Source organism: Pleurodeles waltl, chromosome 2_1 (assembly GCF_031143425.1).
Source record: "Pleurodeles waltl isolate 20211129_DDA chromosome 2_1, aPleWal1.hap1.20221129, whole genome shotgun sequence".
Taxonomy (NCBI): Eukaryota; Metazoa; Chordata; class Amphibia; order Caudata; family Salamandridae; genus Pleurodeles; species Pleurodeles waltl.
The window spans coordinates 891,571,833-891,592,305 of NC_090438.1; the positions used below are offsets into that span (position 1 = coordinate 891,571,833).

At 46.9% G+C, this 20,473-nt stretch overlaps 1 protein-coding gene across 1 annotated transcript in view; it reads left to right on the forward strand.

The window, feature by feature from the left end:
- The window catches only part of LOC138269597 (Y+L amino acid transporter 2-like), a 300,952-nt gene that overhangs the window by 251,869 nt on the left and 28,610 nt on the right, over window positions 1–20,473 (forward strand). The window contains exon 9 of the mRNA XM_069218807.1: window positions 9,646–9,829. Within this exon, the coding sequence (XP_069074908.1) occupies window positions 9,646–9,829 (184 nt within the window). The remainder of the gene's footprint in view (window positions 1–9,645; window positions 9,830–20,473) is intronic.

A 20,473-nucleotide genomic window follows, 5' to 3' on the forward strand; every position in this document is an offset into this window, starting at 1 on the left:
CCTCAGGGGACAGGGAACGGGGGGCACCTCAGTCGGCCGATGGAACAAAACCACTGGTTCTGGAGGGGGCAACATGCCCTGTGCTTGATCTATCCTGGGGAGTGAAAGGCCACAGTCTCTCAAGTGGGTGACCTGCCCACATGCTCTGGAGGGGTCAACATGCCCTGTGCTTTTGATCCTGGGGAGGCTGGGTTTGATGGGTGTCTTACCCACTCGTTCTGGAGGGGGCATCATACCCTGTGCTCATGATCCTGGGGAGGCTGGGGTTGGTGGGTGTCTTACCCACTGGTTCTAGAGGGGGCATCGTGCCCTGTGCTCTTGATCCTGGGGAAGCTGGAGTTAGTGGGTGGCTTACCCACTGGTTCTGAAGGGGGCATTGTGCCCTGTGCTTTTGATCTTTGGGAGGCTGTGGTTGGTGGGTGGCTTACCCACTGGTTCTGGAGGGGGCATCGTGTCCTGTGCTCTTGATCCTGAGGAGGCTGGGGTTGGTGGATGTATTACCCGCTGGTTCTGGAGGGGGTATCGTGCCCTGTGCTCTCGCCTGGGGGCTGGGGTTGGTGGGTGGCTTACCCACTGGTTCTGGAAGGGGCCTCATACCCTGTGCTCTTGATCCTGGGGAGTGCAAGGTCACAGTCTCTCAGCTGGGTGTCATACCCGCTGGCTTTGCAAGGGACAGGCCGCACAGCAGCCCATGGAGGCAGGACTGCATACCGTCCGCTAGCGGTGATGGCTGCTCAGCAGTAGTGCTGCAGCAGCCGCTAGTGGGGGGGGAGCTCCAGCCCATCCCCTGCAGCCTCGGATGGCTTCCCACTGCTGGTGGTGGTGCTGCTGCTGGTGGTGGTGGGGGGAGGCTCCAGCCCATCCCCTGCGGCCTTGGATGGATGCACAACCATGGTTGGTGGTAGGGGCTCTGTCTGAGTCCCTACACCTAGCCCCTTGTCCTCCCTGCTAGTGCAGGCTACTTGTCCTTCCTGGCAGCACTTGGGGCAGGCTCCTTGCCCTTCCTTGCAGCAGCTTGGATAGGCTCCTTGCCCGTGCAGGCAGCAGCTGGGGCAGGCTCCTTGCCCTTCTGGGCAGCAGCTTGGGTAGGCTCATTGCCCTTCCAGGCAGCAGCTAGGGCAGGCACACTTTCTTTGAGGCTGGAAGGTGCCCTGGATCCTTACCCACCATGAGTGGGTGTGGAGACTACTGGTCCCGTGGACTGGGTGGCTGAGGTGCTTGCCTGGGTTTTTAAAACTCTGGCCAGATGTGAAGGACGGGGATGAGGGGTAGGGAAGAAATCAATGGTGGAGAGGAAAAGCTTCTTAGGGACACAGGGCAAGACGAGGGAGAAGGCTTGGGAGTGGAGGAAGAGGGAGTGGTTGTAGGAGGTGTCTGTCTGCTGTGTTTGGGTGCAGGTGCATGGGCTGGATGCTGTTGTGAGGTGGATGGCTGTTGGGTGTCTGAGTGCTGGCATTTGTGTACCTAGGGGGGGTGACAGACACAGTGGGAGAGGACACAGGGGACGTGTGCATGGCTGTTGTGGAGGTGTCTGCAAGTGAGGTGTGTGTTCTGCTAGGTGTGGTGGTGCTGCTGGTAGTGGATAAGGATGTGCTGCATGCATGTGTGAGTGTAGACGCAACTGGTAGGGAGGTGGAGGAGGAGGGGGAGACAGTGGAGGCAGTGGATGTTGGTATGTCTGCATCTGGGTGGTGTTTGTGTGAGTGCCTGTGGAATGATGTGTGGTGCTGATGTTTGCCTGTGCCACTCTTGTGTGTTGTCCTGTGTGTATGCTCGTCTGCCTGTGTACTTGGGATAGGTTGGGGTTGAGGGGAATGGGATTGGGAAGAGGAAGTTGGAGGGGGGATGGTAGAAACAGGGACAATGGCTGCCATCAGAGAGGAAGCCAGAGCCTGGATTAATCTCTGTTGGGCCGCCAAGCCAGTGTGAATGCTCTCCAGAAATGCATTTGTCTGTTGCATTTAGGCTGCCAGCCCCTGGATGGCATTCACAATGGTTGACTGCCCAACAGAGATGGATCTCAGGAGATCAATAGCCTCCTCACTCAGGGCAGCAGGGCTAACTGGGGCAGGGCCTGAGGTGCCTGGGGGGAAGGAGATGCCCACCCTCCTGGGTGTGCGGGCACGGGCAACTCAATGAGGGGCTGCTGGGAGGGTGCCACCACTAGCGAGCTTCCATCGGAGGAGGTATCTGTGTCCGAACTGTCCCCTCCAGCCTCCGCCATGGTGCTCCCCACACCCTCTGTCCCACTGGTGCCCTCAGCATCAGTGGACTCTGCCTCCTGGGTGCTGTGGGATACAGCTCCCTCCGTCGTCAGTGCCTCTGCTCCTCCACCAGATGATGCTAATGCACATAAGGACAGGATGACAAAACAAAAAGGGGGGGAGGAAGAGACAAAGGATACACTTGGTCAATGGCTGCACCAACATCACCATCGGAGTACACACCACCCTCATACACCAGGAACAGCCCTACACGCTATGCAATGCACTACCTGTGATAATGCTAGCCACCAATGCATGGGAAGGGGCACATAGCGCCACATTCAGCACACCTTCTAACCACTCAGCCCTGACCAGCTCGGGATGCCTACAAGCTGGGTAGCAGGATTATCACTTCAGAACCCTGCTCACCATGGGACCGACACTGCAATGTCAGGCCTGGCCTGGGGCACCCACTGACACACATCCCCACTCGGGTACCCCCCACCATTCGTAAGTAGTGATGATGGGCACTGTATTCACCCCCTTGTGGCTGCTGTGATGCCCTCAAGCGCCCATCCAGCTCCAGATAGGCCACTGCCAATAAGCAGGCCATCAGGGGTGTCAGGGTTCGATGGACACCCCTTCCTTGTTGAGAGGCCATCCCCAGCTGGGCCTCTGCCGTCTTCTGTGCCCAGCGTCTCAGGTCCTCCCACTGTTTCCAACAATGGGTGCTCAACCTGCCGTAGAACCTCAAGGTCAGCACCTCTTTGGCGATGGCACGCCATATAACCTTCTTTTGATGGGCGCTGACCTGCAGAGAAATGCACACAGGAAATGGTATCAGTCAGACCCTCCTGTCTGTTACAATTATGGCCCACCATACCCCTTCACATCGCCATTTGCACACACAAGGCCCAGCACACATGCTGCACACAACCATGGGGACATCCACCCACCCCCCCAAACGAGGCCTTCACACATCACTCCATGCATTGATGCCACATGCATTGTGCTCACAGTGTACTCACTTGTTGGTCTGGAGGCCCATATGGCAGTCTGTACTGGGGTAGGACCCCATCCACCAGTCGCTCGAACTCCGCCGCGGTGAAGGCACGGGCCCTTTCCCAGTCACACAAGCCATGGTAGGTTCCAGACACAGGTCACAGCAGCACATGCAGTGTAGGTCCTCTCCTGTTGAAGGTCAGGTATCAAGTTAGTGACCATATAGAAAATGGCGGTCACTTCTGCGTCCGCGTCACCGCCGGCGTACATCACTATTGGCCACTTTCCCATATAGTGCCCAATGTTATCTAATGAGGAGTTGCAAAACGGTTCCCGACCGTCTCCCGCAATGGCGCAGAACATCAGTGGAATTACCTCACTTCCACGTGTCCCTCCACACAGGACAGGAGAATGCCATTTCAGGGGGTTCAGGCCCTGGTAATACCTGTGTCACAGTTAAAAATAGGACATACAGGACAAATACCACTTATCCGTTACAAATTGACATCATGCATTGTACTATTGTGGCTCCGATGTTCAGTTTGTGACCGGCTCCTCACTCTTTTCTCCCTTAGACTGCAACCGCTGTGGATAAATAGGAGATGGAGATATACCCCCATGTACAGACCTCTGGTGGACTTGTCAGTAATGGAGGACAGGCACATTATCCTCACCTATAGACCTGACAGGACCACAATCACGGGACTGTGTGCCCAACTTGAGCCTGACCTGATATCTAATATCCATCACTCCACTGTGATCCCCCCTCTTGTGCAAGTCCTATCTGTGCTCCATTTCTTGGCAACTGGTTCTTTCCAAGTGACTGTGGGCTTTGTAGCAGAAATGTCACAGCCATTGTTCTCAATAGTGCTGACAAGAGTGTTGTCTGCCCTGATTAGACACATGTGCAGCTACATTGTTTTCCCCCAGGTTGAAGATTTGGCCACAGTGAAGGTTGACTTCTATGCAATGGGACATATCCCTAGCATAATTGGAGCAACTGATGGAACACATATTTCATTTGTCGCCCCCTGGCAAAATGAACAGGTGTACAGAAATTGAAAGAGTTTTCACTCCATGCATATATGCAGATGGTGTGCTTGGTGGACCAGTACATCTCCCCTGTCAATGCTAAGTATTCAGGGTCTGTGCATGATGCCTTTATCCTAAGGAATAGCAGCATCCCAAATGTGATGGGCCAACTACAGAGGCACCAGGTGTGGCTAATAGGTGAGCCCTGGTTCCCAACCAGTAGATGTTGGTGTATGGGTATGGTGTGGGCCATATAGGATAGTGTGTGGTGTGTGCAGGTGACTCAGGCTATCCCAACCTTTCATGGCTACTGATCCCTGTGAGGAATGCCAGGACAAGGGCAGAAGAATGTTATAATGAGGCACATGGGTGAAAAAGAAGGATTATCTAATGTACCTTTGGCCTCCTGAAGGCCAGGTTCAGGTGCCTCCATCTAACTGGGGGATCCCTGTGCTACTCACCCAAGAAGATGTGCCAGATAATCGTGGCATGCTGCATGTTGCACAACCTTGTCTTGAGACGCCATGTGCCTTTTCTTCAGGAGTAGGAGGCTGGAGATGGCTGTGTGGCAGCAGTGGGCCATGTGGACAGTGAGGATGAGGAGGCAGAGGATGAGGATGAGGATAACAGAATTGCAGTGATTCGACAATATTTCCAATGACACACAGATAAGACAGTGTTACTTCACATTTCATTGTCATTTTTTGAATTATCTATGGCACTGGCATGCTGTAAATTCCCACTTCTATGCCCACTCACTGTACCCTTTGGCAACTCATTTTGCAGATGTTGGTGCCTCACTATCGCTCTTGGCGTGATCACTGCAGCCAACTGCAGGTCTTTACTATGGCAGCATTACTGTACAGCTGAATTGCAATGTTTGAACCTCATTAACGTATACATACTTAAAACATTTGACATACTCCATACTTGTATTTTTTCAAAGTGTTTTTATTGAAGTGCTAAGAAGAAGAGGGGCAAGTACAATAGGCTGAGGTGATGATGGATGAAAGTCCTGGGTATTGTTCCAATCTATTTGTGGCCCAGGTGCATTGCCCAAGGGGACATAGGAAGAGGAGCAATGGCAGTTCAAGGTGGACAGGGTGACAGAGTGGGACACAAGGGTGACAATCAGGAGAGTCTAATTTCTTGGCAGGGGTCTTGGCAATAGTGTCTGGCTTCTGTCTGGATCGCAGGGAACGTTTGCGGGTGGTTCACCTTCTACAGGGGGAGGGGTACTGGTGGCCTGTTGGTGCTGGTGGCCTGTTGGTCCTGTGGCGGGGCCTCCTGTCCACTAGCGGCAGCTGAGGTGGTAGGCAATTCAGATGTCTGGCTAGTGGCAGGGGCCTGCTGTTGTGAGACTGCCTCCCTCATTTTGTTGGCCTTGTCTGCCAGCACCCCTGCTATGGAGACCAGGGTGGTGTTAATGGCCTGCAAGTCCTCCCTGATCCCCTGGCACTGTCCATCCTCCTGCCGCCTGTTCTCCTGCACATTGTCCAGGATCTGGCCCAGCGTATCCTGGGACTGTTGGTAGGTTCCCAGGATCTCTGCAAGTGCCTCCTGGAGAGTCGGTTCCCTGGGCCTGTCCTCCCTCTGGCACACAGCAGTCCACCCAGATTCCCTGTTGTCCTGTGCCTCTGTCCCCTGAACTGTGTGCCCAATGCCATTGACCCCAGGTCCCTGATTGTCTTGGGTATGATGTGTGCCCTGGGGTCCCTGTAGTGGTGGACTCACTGCTGATTGACGTGTCCCGGGTACAGAGGTATGGGTTCGCTGGGTGGGTGCTGCTGTGGTGTTTCCAGACGGGGGGGGCTCTGTGGTGGTGTGTGACTGAGCCTGGGTAGCCGACTGTCTAGAAGTCCCTAATGGGCCAGGTTGGTCATCCAGATCCAGGTGACCAGAGTTGCTGTCATCACTGTGGGCCTCTTCTATGGGGGACTGGATAGTGCTGGCACCACTTCGCCAGTGACATTGGTTGGGGTACCTGTGGGAATGTAAATGCAGTGTTATTGTTTCTGTGTGTGACATATTGTGCATCAGTGGGTTGTCCTCTTTGTATGTATTTGCCCTGGCATCTTTCACTTGTGTACGTTGGTGTATGGTGGGATGATTAGTTCTCTCTAGTGTGCATGCTTTAGTGATGGGTGTCCATGCAGGTCTGTGAGTGGTGTCCATGCATTTGAATGGCATGCAGAGCTTGGCATTGGGATGAGTGAGATGTGATGGTGGGGGGGTGTGAGGTGGTTGGGTGATGGGAGTAAGGGTGAGGGTGGGGGTATGTGATGGCATGCAGGATAGGGGGGTGATAGTAGTATAGAGTTGACTCATCAGAGTCCAGTCCTCCCGCTACTCCGGCCAGGCCCTCAGGATGCATGATTGCCAAGACTTGCTCCTCCCATGTTGCTAGTTGTGGGGAAGGAGGTGGGGGTCCACTGCCAGTCCTCTATACAGCTAGTTGGTGTCTTGCTGCAATGGAATGCTCCTTCCCCCTTAGGTCGTTCTACCTCTTCCTGATGTCCTCCCTTGTTCTGGTGTGTTGTCCCACGGCGTTGACCCTGTTCACGATCCTCCGCCATAGCTCCATCTTCCTAGCAATGGATAGCTGCTGCACCTGTGCTCCAAATAACTGAGGCTCTACCTGAATGATTTCCTCCACCATGACCCTTAGCTGCTCCTCTGAGAATTTGGGGTGTCTTTGTGGTGCCATGTGTGTTGTGTGAGTTGTATAGGTGAGGGTTTGTAGGGTGATATGTTGGGGTGTGTGATGTGGGGTGTGTGGGTGGAGTATAGGTGTAGGTAATGTGTGGCTCTGGTTTTGTCTATAGTCGTGGTGTCTGTCTCGTGCCAATGGTTTGGAATGGTAAATGGTTGTGGGTAATGTGGCTGTGTGTTTTATAGTGGTGTGGGTGTGGTGTTTGTATGTGTGTCAGGTATGTGTAGTTTGAATTGTCCAATGTGGTGTTGTTTTGTATGTGTGTGTGTATTTTGAGTGCGGCGGTATATACCGCCAATGCTTTACCGCCGTTGAATGTCCGCCGTGATGATTCATGGGTCATAATGTTGTGGGCATTGTTCTGTTGGTTTGGATACCGACAGTTTATCACTGACCTTTGGTGTGGCGGATTTCTGTGCGTGGCTGAATAGTTACGGATTGGTGTGTTTGTGTCATAATATGGTGAACGGATATCCGCCGTGGCGGCGGTATGTTGGCGGCAGTCAGCATGGCGGTAAGTTGGTTTTACTGCCAGTGTCATAATGAGGACCACAGTCATTTAAGTAAGGACAGACTCCATTATTGAGTTGCAGGGCAGGAATAGAATGTTTAAAGATCTATTTAATAAATTTAAAACGTATAGTACATAAACTATAATGTGCAAATGCATGAAGAATCAGTGTCATGAAGGCCCTCAGTAAAACAGAATAAATGTAGAATAATGTGCAAATTAGAAAAAGATGTAAGTCCTAAATGAGCAACAAACTCATTAAGAAAACGTAGAGCATCCTTAGTAGCATGGACAAGGCTTTAGAAGAGTTCTGGTGCATCCTCAAAATCTGTGGTATAAGTATAGTTTACCTGCGTTGGAAATTATTAATTCTGCAAAATCATCATGGTGTAAGCAAATTAATTACACTCTAGGCAATGAGAGCACAGTTCTATAAAATGTCATATTACCTTACAATCTAAACACTGTCCCACTACATGAATATTAATTCTTACCACTCTATGCTAATGTCATCCAGCGATGGCAGGACAAACTAGTTACAAGGACAGCACCAAACTATTTTGAATCAATAAAGTACATTGTGCTAGTGGAAGGATCTTGGAAATTATACATTACTAGAACGTTTTCTTTGAGAACAACAAGAACAGCGTCAATAAAAATCAACACATTGTGACTCTGCTTTAGCTGCGGGCTGCAGAAGTATTGAACAGAGAAAATGCCGAAAGAAAGAGAAATAGATTTTGGATAAAACAGCATTGAGGCCTAGTTATCATAAGCTAGAAAAAGACAGTTTTCCATGTCGCAGCAGATTAGTTTCAAAGGCATTAGTACCATGTCAGTGTGTTCATGAAAGTGAGTCCACGTTCTGCACGTTGCTAAAAATGCACAAACATATAAAATGCACAAAAAACATCAACGCTATTGGCCTCCTTGGCTGTATCGCCAACACCAAAGTTTTATGTGGCCAGTTGTACACTATCCAGTCCAAGATCTGGAGGGCCCAGCCTCAACGGTGATGCTGAGGATTCAGGGTCACAAGAGTGCTCCTGGAGAAGGTCTTTGTTCCAGGAGTGTTTTTGGAGAAGGGCTTTTTAAGGTTGAATTGATTCTATAGAAAGGGGTTAGATGAGCAAAGAAATATCCCAGATCGGCTTAGTGGTTCAAGATTGAAGTATAAGCTAAAATGTTGAGCAAAGAGCACCCCTTCACATACCCATCCCTTTGTTCTCCTCCTTACCTGGATGTATTGCCAACAGGGGTGACATAAACGCCAAAGAAGGACAGTATGAGAGAATATTATATTAAAAAATGTCATGTGTCATAAGTATCGTTTCTAATCATTTACAAAAATATAATTCCATTAGGTGAAGATATTTTATTATTGGTGAAGCTATTTTATTATTAACTCCAGTGTTAAACTATTTTGTACATGGTTTGTAGGACATGACATTTATATTAAGTGATATTCTGACAATGATTTTATGATAGCAAACCCGAAAGATTGAATTGTAAATTAGGAGTAAATCTAGGAAAGAGCAAACTTATAAAATATAAAATGAGAAAGGCTACAAAACAATTACTTTCAAAATTAAGGTTCATCTAAAATTGAACCTGACTAATAACCATACTGCAGCTTTGCATGCAGATAGATTGCCAGCATGATAAAATACAGAAGGCCTGGTCTGGTCTATCCTTGCTTGTTCCAGGTCTTACATTTTCTGATATACAATTCCTTAAAATATAGTAAAACGTTTAAAAGAAATGTAAATATTTCATCCTGGTTGATTCCAAGAAAGCATCAATAGAGTGAAACACAGAGGTTATCAGAGTGTCCCAAGTATAATCAGCCTCTGCTGTCCGCGAACCTACAATTTCTAAGCGTTCATGAAAACTGATGTGCAGGTGAGAAATTCATCGTATAGGCCACACTCTGATCGCTCTGTAATTATGCATCAATCAGGCACAGTGGGGATGCCAAGCTCAGTTTTTATAATCAGATAAGATAAATGTGTGTTTTGATTTTCAATACTATGCACTTTTCATTCTGTTTACTATTGGTATTTTTTAATTAGGAGTGCATTTTATAGTCGGTTAACATAAAGCCCCACATTATAGGTACTTGTTTTGAGCAACTCAACTAGCATTCGTGTCGACTGAAGCTGTGCCTTATATTTACCTTGCAGCTGAGTCTTTTCTTCCCAATTGTGTACTGTGCTTGCAGCGTGTGCTTGGTTGTGGTTCCCCTCTACATCGACACCGTTGATTCGTTGGTTGGCTTAGCTGTAGTTCTGTCTGGAGCACCAGTGTACTACTTCTGCGTTCACCTCCCCCCATCAAAACAGCCAAAGTTTCTCAGAAGGACACTAGGTAAGAACTTAACCATCATGGTTTTCATCTGAAAAAGTATTGACCCACAATCTCCTAGACGTTTCTATTGACCTTGCTGAAAGAAAACAAGGGATCTAAACTAAAGCCATTTTTCATTCTCGTTTTTAGATAAAAAAGAAAATATCTCTGTACAATATAATTGGTCTGTTTCTGTTCTTTCCCGAATCTGAATCACTTAACGTTGTGTCTTTTTAGATGTGAATTAGGTGATTTGAGGGAATCGTTTCACAAAGTGTTTCATTTGTAAAATATACAATCAAAAAAGAAAAAGTTGAAAGTTTTCTTTAGGAGTCCACCACGGTTGCTGCCCATTGCAGGAAAGGTTAAACAGACGCCATGTTAGCCTACTGTTGATTCCACTTCGTGCCTCTTTTGTCCACCAGCAACCACTTCCTGTGCCTTTATCTCATTCTTTCAAGTTCTTGTTCATCACTCGTTTTTCCTCTTGCCACTATTTTCCTATCCTTCTTTTAGTCTTTTTTGTTTCCTTTTCTTCCTTTCTTTCTGTGTTACTGTTTCCAAAATAATTGCTGACACCTACCACCCCAAGCATCTGCATAAAAAAGCTCATTTCACCCAGAATAGCTTGTGTTTTTAGGTCTCATACTTGTTGGCAAAACATATTCTCCGAAGTACATATCATACATGAAGAGTGGGATTTGGACCCATCTCTTGCTCATGACTGGATATCGTTGCTGTCTGTTTCTGATTAGATGTCTTTCCTCCCAGAAAAAAATCTGTCTCACATTGTATTAATTGAATGATGTATTTTTCGACGGCTGATGTCTGTTCTTGTATTCTGAGAGGGACTATTCCTTATCTTTCTCTCTCTTTCTCTCTCTCCTTCTCAACCTGGTCCCTCTGCCAAGATTCCTTGCACTTCCTCTCTTTCCTAACTCCCAACCAGAATCATCCTGCCCTCTAAATGCCATTGTTTATTTCTGTATTTATTTGTTTTTGATTTTGTTTGATACCATCTTGTGAGCACTACACTATTGGGAGGCCACCATCTTAAAATGGTTCTCTGACCATTTCAAGATACCCTCCCCAAATAGGGAATAAGCAAACAAGTGCATGTGTAGCGGGTATCTAAGAATGGGTTTTGTATTAGCTTTAGCAAATCATTTGAAAATGGACACAACCACCATCATTGAATGGATTGTGTTAAAATGTAACAAAATACTTTCAACTATAGACAATTTGAATGAACTTGCATCCAGAGTGGCCAACTTTGAACAGCATTTTTTAAAACAATTTAAATGTATTCAATGACAGCTACCTTCGATGCCACTGTACCTGCTATGCAAACAATGGTTACACCCCTACATGTTAGCATGTTGTGAAAATGCACAAACACAATCAAACATAACTGTGTCAGAAAAAAATGAGATGTTTTGGGTCTGGACAATATGATTTGTTTGCCTCAATAATCTATTTGTGTAAGGCCCCCTTCACAGAATAACATCATGCTGGTTAAAGCATCTACTACCTCTATAAGCCTACCTGATGTTGGTTTTGATAAAGTCTAATTGAGCATATTAGGATTCTATACTTTCAGACTTAAGCTTTAGTTCTATGGGGCCTCTTGTTAAACTCACAAATGAGATGTAGGTTATTAATCCCATAGGCACCAAGTGGTCCCCCAAGTGCTGAACCATTTTCTTTATAACTGGAATAGTTCATGCATAAGCCCTCATAACATTTACCCACTGAACATGATATCAAGGTCAAGTGGTCAAATTAGAATATTTTGCTGATTGTAAAGATACCTATTATTTATTGTTTACCATAAAGAGTCCTACAAACATTAGTCCAAATACGAAATATATTTTCTTGGACACATGGAAAAATTAGTTTTAAAGACCAATGGAATGAAAATGACTTCAAAAGGTGATTGCTACATTCACCCTGTGTTAAACCTGCCCCACTGTGGTTGCTCCTTTTTGTTTGCCCTGGTACAACAGCAGTTTCCAACTGTCCCTCTGTCATATGGTTGCTCCTCTTGCCATATCCATGTACGGTATAGCATGGCCATCACATGGCATTGCAGTTGCACTTGTCACTCCCTCTGTGGTACAGTGGTTGCCACTTCCAGTCCCTCTGTGACAGGGAGACTAAACATTTACCTGGATTGAATCTTCCCTTTTCCCAGAGTTGAAATATAGCTTTCCTCCATGCTACATGAAGAGAATAAGACCACACATCAGAAAGATAGAAAGCACCTCGGGAAAACAGACAAATAGCAAGGAAAGACTTAAAACTATACTTAATTCAGTGCCATACCAAATAAAACATTTGACAGTTGATTTCTCGTTTGTTTCACTGTGTGGCTAAACCCCGAAAGAGCACCAGAATTACACCCTCCTTGGTGTTTGATAAAGATTTGGTGAATATTAAAAAATGTTGTATTTATTAGGAAAATTAACAGTGGTACAAATACAAAATGTGATAAAAACACATAAAACAACATCACACAATGTTGGGTTAATCCTGTGAGCATTCCAACAAAATATTGTGGGTCTCAAATATTATGTCAAACGTATTGTGATGTGGACAATATTGTGTAATGTAATTTAGAAGGCAAGAACATAGTGTTTGAGGTATTCAATGTTTTTGCACCTTTCTGTGAAATCTTGATGATGGCGGCTTGGTTCCAGATAACTGGTGTGGAATCATCCTTCTGGGAATATTGAGTAAAATCCTGCTGGAAATCATTATTCAGCACATTTCTGATGCTTTGGACAAGCAGCTAAAAAAGAATAGGCTGGGGTCTGCAAGGGCAGAGGGTATGTTGATCAGATCCTTACTCTACACATCATAAAGCAGTGTACAGAGTGGCAGAAACAACTATACACCAACTTCATTGACTCTGAGAAAACCTTTGACAGTTTCTACCATGATAGCCTCTGCCATATAGTGAGTGCCTGTGGCATACTGCAGTAGATAGTTCTCCTTACCAAGAACTTCTATGATAATTTTACATGTTAGGTGGGAGATAGTGAGTAAAGCTTTGAATTCATGACAGATGTGAATCAGGGATGTGTGATGTCAGCATTGCTATTCAACCTTGTTATGAACTGGTTGATGTGACGTACAACAGAAGACTAACCCAAAGGCATCAGATAGGCCTTGTTCTCTACATTGGAGGAAACAGACTGTGCAGATGAACTAGCTGTGCTCTTACACAGATACTAGAATATGCAGGAAAATATGTGTTGCCTCAACATCTATGCAAAGCAAGAGGGCCTTAAGTCAGCAAAAATAACTAAGAGGTCATGCCACTCAATATCCCAAACCCTTCACCAATCAAGGTGGATGGAGAGGCCCTAACCATGGTTGAAGAGTTCACCACCTAGTCAGTGCATCAGTCTTGTTGGGGGTCAGGTAATGACATCAAGAGAAGACTGAACAAGGCCAAGAATGCCTTCAAGATGCTGACCAATGTGTGGAGGCCATCTCAGTACAGCACCAACACCAAGCTGAGGCTTTACCAGATCTGCGTTCTGTCCACACTCATATATGGATCAGAATGCTGGTGGATAATGAAAAGCCTTCCACACCAGATATCTGAGAAGAATCTTGCATAATTTCTGGCTACAAACCATCTGGAACCAAGGACTGCTCACGATATGCAAGCAAGAGAGCAGGGATAAGATCATTATGAGAAAAAGATGGAGATGGATAGAGCATACAATCGGAAAAGTACAAGAGTCCACCACAAGAATAACTCTCCACTGGTCCCAGCAAGGAACATGGAAGATAGGCAGGCCAGAGAACACCTGGAGGCAAACAATACCCAGCGGCAAACTGTACAAATAACAAAAAGGCCCTGAACCCCCAGCACAGAAACTTTTTTAATGCAGTTGTGTATGATAGTGGTGTGCTTAACACAGTTGTTTAAAATATTGTCTTTTAATTAATTTGATGAATATTAGTCATTTAATTATTAAAGGTTAATATTATTTCTGTGTTCAATTTGTTTCAGAATTGCTAGTAAGGTTTTATATGATTTTGTAAAAATGTAGTTAGGCATTGTTAATTCAGTAGCGGGCTTTTGAATTTATGGGGAATTAAAATGTAAATCCATAAATGCTTTTTTTAATATAGATTAAGTTTTAGTTATTAATGAATTACATAAGTTAATTGCTTGAGTAATTGTTATTTTAATTATTCGTTGATTTATTCATAATTGTTAATTGATCTGTTTATTCAGTCAATAATAAATGAACTAATACAACTGATGTTAAATGACCACAGAATGATTCAAGGGCGAGTCAGTGCTTGTACTGGATCTGACAACAGCATTCAACACTCTTTACCTTGGAACTGTGGTATACAATCTTCAGGCTTGCAGCATGGGAAGCACAGTGCTGAACTGGTTCAGACCATTATTGTCCAGGGTTTATTGGTCAAGCAATGGACTTGGGTGGACAGAACAGTAATTATGCATCATGGATAAGGCAGTTGTTGCCTGATATGTCCTTTCCCTTAGTTTCCTTTTCCAGGGAGGAGGTCTGGCATGTCAGGCTGTAAAGAATCTGCTGCTGGAGCTTGCTATTGCTTACACCTGTGGTTATCCATCCCAGAAACAGCAGCAGGTTGGAGCTTGTGTGTCTGTAGTGACTGTTGGAAAATGGGTTATTGGCAGGGCAGGTAGGTACCTACACCTAGCAACAAGCCACAAACCTCCACGTAAGTACAGTTAGGTCTCAGTAAATTAATCCCAGCTCTACCCTTGGTAGCTTGGCATCGAGCGTCAAGGCTTAACTTAGGAGACAAAGTGTAAAGCATTCAAATATCACATAACAGTAATTAAATAAAACACAGGAAACAGTTTAAAAATCCAAAACCAATTTATAAAAATAGCTTATATTTTTATCTTTAAAATGACACAAAAACGATTAAAATCGGTTGAGGGGAACCGGAGATATGAATTTTTAAAGTATTATTATTTTCTAGCGCTTAGAAACAAAAAGCGCCAATCGGGTCATCTGGTTGCACCAGGACCGGGGCAAAGTCAAACTTTCAGGCCGACCGCGATGGAGCCCTGCTCGGCTACAAGTCGCGGGAGGCCTCGGTTAAAAAGTTACCTTCTGACTTAGTCTCTTTTTTTGAAGTTTTTCTTCACCGGGACGAACCTGCCAGTTGGATCCGACCTCCTGGAGCCCTTGTCCGGATACGCGAAGTCGGTTTCCTCGGTGGTGATTTCTACCTTCGGACTTAGTCGTTTTTTCGAGATGAAAATCCTTCGACCGGGGTAAACCTGGATCTTGATCTGACGTCCGTGGAGCCCTTCTCGGATACGATGGCTGGAAGGTCCCGGTCAACTTTTTACGTTCGGACTTAGTCTTTTTTTCGGATGTTTTTCTTGACCGGGACGAACCACGAAGTCAGGCCGGGTCGCGGTTGAGGCAAGCCGGCTAGAATTTCCGCGTCGAGTCGGTCACTTTATGGAGCTTTTTTCTAAAATTTCTCCAATCTTTTCCAAACTTCTGGGGCTTCACCCAGATGTTCTTTTAAGGTTCTTTTGGGGTCCACAGCTCACCCCAAGGGTCCAGAAGTTCTGTGATGGTCCTTGGGAAGTGCGGACTTCAACTCCCAGAGTGCACCTGGCGCAAACTCCTTTTTGGCCACTGGGCAGTGGTCAGCTGGTCACTTTTTCAGGAGTTGGTGCAGGGGACTCTGGTTAGCAATTTTTCACCTGTAGCAAACAGGGAGTCCCTCCTTGAACCAGTGGAAGCCAGGCAAAGTCCTTCTTGTGGTGAAGCCCAAGTGTGCAGCTGGTGCAGTCTTTCTGAGTGCAGGGTCCAGGTGCAGGCCAGGGGTCCAGCAGGGCAGTCCTTCTTCTCCTTGTAGTTCTTTCTTCTTGAAATTTGGTGGGGATCTGAGGCGTGGGTGCAGGTCTGCCAGTTTTATCCTTGCTCCTGGGTGAAAAGCAGTGGGGCCCTGGTCCTCCAATCAGGGACAGGGTCGTCCCCCTGTGATGACCACTTCCTGGGAAGTGTGGCAAAAATCCATCCCAGAAGGCAACAGTCTCTAAAAATCCAAAATGGATGAATCTGATTTTTAGAGGAGAGATCTGGCTGAGCCCACCCACTGGTGTGGCTAAAAATCATAAACACACCCCTCTCCTGCCCTCTCCTAATCTAATCAAGGGGGCACCTAGCTGTCTGGGGTTGCAGGATGTGGGGGTGTTGCTGGGTGCTCCAGATGTCCTTCTCTGCCTTTGAAGACCAGTTTGGCAGCCCTCCCCCTTCCTGCTTCCCCATCTGCTGAGGGGAGATTCTCTCCCCCAAGCACATTCCTTTGTGTGAAGTCAGGCCACTTCACACCTCATTAAAGTAGCCTGGCAGAAGCTGCTGCAGGCTGGCCAATCAGAGCACAGCAGCAAAAACAATGCAGAGCTGAAATTGGCAACTTTTTAGGTAAAGTCTAAACTTTTTACCTGCACTAGTTATATTAAATCCAACAACTGGAAGTTGTGGGATTTATTATAACAATCAATTTGATACCAAATTCTTGGTATGTAACATTTAAGGAGACTTTAAAATTTAAAATAAAGTCTGCCCATTCTAGCCTATGAAGGCCATTTACTTCAATGAGGGAAAAACGAATTTGGCTGTTTTTACCTCACCAGGGCTTATAAATCTATTTTTATAAAGTCCCTGCTTATAGTTACATGGCACCCAGCCCTAGGGGCACATAGGGCACACCTTAGGGGTGACTTATATGTAAAAATAAGGTAGTTTAAGACTTTGGAAGTACCTTTAATTCCAAAGTCGAATTTGCATATAACTTTAATTTAAAAGCAGCCAGCAAGGCAGGCTTGCTTTTAAAATGACACTGGGCACCTCAGCAATGCACCTAGGTGTGCACCACCTATGCTGTGGTCCCTAAACCTACATGCCCTACCATATACTAGGGACTTATAGGTAGGTTAACTTAGCCAATTATAATTAGCCTAATTTGCATATCCATTTTACACAGAGCACAGGCCCTGGGACTGGTTAGCAGTACCCAGGGCACCATCAGAGTCAGGAAAACACCAGCATAAAGTGGAAAATGGGGGCAAAAAGTTAGGGGGCCTCTGCAATCAGCCCCAGTTTCTCACACAACCCCCCCCCCAGCCCACACGCCCAGGAGACTCAGCCCAACCCTGGGAGAGTCTTCCTGGCTTGTTAGGCGAGGAAGACAGTGAAGAAAACTGGCTGTCCCTTTGCAGGGCCTACTCTGCCTTATATCCTCCTGTCAGGGTCACTCCCTCTGGGTAGTGAAGCCATCCCAACAGTAAAAGGACCCAACCCAAACTGAAACTTCCCTCTAGGGGGGTCTTCCTCCTCTCTCTCTGCCAACTTGGGTAGTGAGGTGCCCACCTCCCCTACTCCTAACTTTGCTAGGGCAAGACCTAGCTTACCCAAAGAGGTCACCCAACACTTGAGCAACCCCACCATGACCAACAGGGTCAGGGGGCCTACTTTGCTATTGGCCTTGGGGTCTGCCTCCCAGGCCAAGTACAGTGCTGCCAGGAAGGCTAGCACCCAGCAGAGGCTACTGACAGCTGTCAGTACCCAGAACCACACCCTAAGCTCTCCACTGACAGGTGGCTGAGCTGCTTTAGGGGCATCTTTGGGGTCCTGGCACCCCTCTTGCTGTCTAGAGTGGGGGGCTACCACCTCCTGTGGCAGACACCCTCCTTCCACTCTCCCTTCTGTCAGTGCAGGGGCAACACCTTGCATCTGGACAGCTGCCTGACTACTCAGGACTTCCTTGGGGTCAGGTGAGGCCTCACCAGTGCCAACTCTGGGCTCCCCCCCTACTGGGGCAGAAGGCCTTTGGCTCCCTGGAACTCTCTTTAAGAGTGGCCTACCCTTCCTTTTCTTCTTTCCTTTTCTTGGGGACCCCTGTCTCCTAACTGTAGGGACTGACTCCCCAGGACTTTGGGTTGGGGGGGCGCCCTGGGCGACCACCCCATCTGTGACCAGACTCACCTCTGGGAGGTCATTGCCCAGGATACAATCTAGGGGTAGGTCAGCACTGACTACCACCCTAATCCAGTCAAGGATACCCTCCCTCTCTAGGGGCACTATGGCTACAGGTTTGGAGGTGACCTCCCCTGTGGCTATCCTGACTTTCCTTGTCTTTCCTGGGACATACATGTCTGGGGTCACTAACCGGTCACTCACTACAGTGTGACTGGCACAGGTGTCTCTCAGGCCAGTGGTAGGGATCCCATTCACTTGAATGTGGTGGAAGTGCCTACTCCCACCCTCAGGGATCACCAGCTTACCATCTGGTCCTGTCTCCCAGCACAATGCTAGGAGGACTTCATCATCTGAGGAATCCTCCTCTATGGCTACACTGGACAGCCCAGTGCTAACCACCTTCTTTGGACAGGCTGCATCTCCTCTGAAGTGACCTGTCTGCTGACAGTCAAAGCAAGCCCTACTGTCCAAGAGCTTTTTTAACCCTGGGTCTCCCTGTCTCTGCATGTCAGAGTGGGAGTGGGATTTACTCTCCTCCTTCTTAGGGTTCTGGGGTACAGAGGGAGTCTCTGTGGTGGGCTTACCACCTCCCTCCTTAGGTTTTTGGGGACCTGTCCCCCCCTTCTTGGAGTCTCCCCCCTGGGACTTGACAACCACCCTGGTTCTCAACCACTCATCAGCTGCCTCCCCTAGCTCTCTAGGGTTGGTCAGCTTAGAGTCCACTAGATGCTGGCGTAACCTTTCTTGGATACAATTGGTCAAGATGTGCTCTCTCATGATCAGATTGTATAACCCCTCATAAGTATTTACTTTGTTGCCAATAATCCAGCCCTCTAGTGCCTTTAGTGAGGTGTCCACAAAGTCAACCCAAGACTGGGTACTGACCTTCTGGGTGTCCCTGAACTTCATTCTATATTGCTCTGGGGTCAGACCAAACTTCTTGACTAAGCACCTCTTCATACTAGGGTATGAATCTGCCTCCTCCCCCCTTAAGGTCAGAAGCCTATCCCTCCCTGAGTTGGGGACCAACTCCCACAAAAGGGAACCCCAGTATTGAGGCTTAACCCTTCTCATTTGGAGTGCCCTCTCAAAGGCCCCTAGCCACTTATCTATGTCATCCCCCTCTATATAAGCAGGAACTACCCCCTTGGGTAATCTGGGGCAAACTCCCCCACCCATGGACACCTCAGCTTCTTTATCGCTGCCTCCATCTCTTTTCTCTTTGTATGCCCACTTTTTCTTTTCTAGGGCCAGCTTCTCTGCTTCCAAAGCTATGTAGGCTAGCTGGGCTTCCAGCTCTCTTTCCCTGATGGATGGGTTCTCTCCTCCTGAAAGGACCCTCTTCCTACCACTAGCTTTGGGTCTGCCCCTAGTGACTGTGTCCAGTGAGGACCGTTCCTCCTCTTCCTCACTTGGGGTCTGATGCCTTTCCTCCCCTGAGTGGTTAGAGTTAGCATCATCCTCTTTTGGTTCCTCCTCTGGAGCTTCCTCTGTCTCTACCTCTTGGGCCTCAGCCCATGCTGTCAGGGATTTAATCAGGATTTCCTTCCTGAGATTAGTGGTTGCAGGCAACCCCCTCTCAATACACAACCCCCTAAGCTGGACTACTGTCAGTGTGGGTAGGCTAGCCAGATCAAGCTCCATGGTTCCCTAGTTTTGTGTCAACAAAAACTTTTTGCAAAAATTGGAAACAAGAATTTAGAAAAATTACAAAAATTCAATAATTGAAATTAATCCAAATTAATTAAAAAAAAAAAAAAAAAATTAAAAATTAAAAACAATTTTTGCACTAGGACAATTTAAAGGATTTTTAATTTGTTTTATCTAAAACTGTAACGTGATATTGAACACAAGTACAGGATCCCGTCGCTGCTTCCAATTATGTTGGAAAATGGGTTATTGGCAGGGCAGGTAGGTACCTACACCTAGCAACAAGCCACAAACCTCCACGTAAGTACAGTTAGGTCTCAGTAAATTAATCCCAGCTCTACCCTTGGTAGCTTGGCATCGAGCGTCAAGGCTTAACTTAGGAGACAAAGTGTAAAGCATTCAAATATCACATAACAGTAATTAAATAAAACACAGGAAACAGTTTAAAAATCCAAAACCAATTTATAAAAATAGCTTATATTTTTATCTTTAAAATGACACAAAAACGATTAAAATCGGTTGAGGGGAACCGGAGATATGAATTTTTAAAGTATTATTATTTTCTAGCGCTTAGAAACAAAAAGCGCCAATCGGGTCATCTGGTTGCACCAGGACCGGGGCAAAGTCAAACTTTCAGGCCGACCGCGATGGAGCCCTGCTCGGCTACAAGTCGCGGGAGGCCTCGGTTAAAAAGTTACCTTCTGACTTAGTCTCTTTTTTTGAAGTTTTTCTTCACCGGGACGAACCTGCCAGTTGGATCCGACCTCCTGGAGCCCTTGTCCGGATACGCGAAGTCGGTTTCCTCGGTGGTGATTTCTACCTTCGGACTTAGTCGTTTTTTCGAGATGAAAATCCTTCGACCGGGGTAAACCTGGATCTTGATCTGACGTCCGTGGAGCCCTTCTCGGATACGATGGCTGGAAGGTCCCGGTCAACTTTTTACGTCCGGACTTAGTCTTTTTTTCGGATGTTTTTCTTGACCGGGACGAAC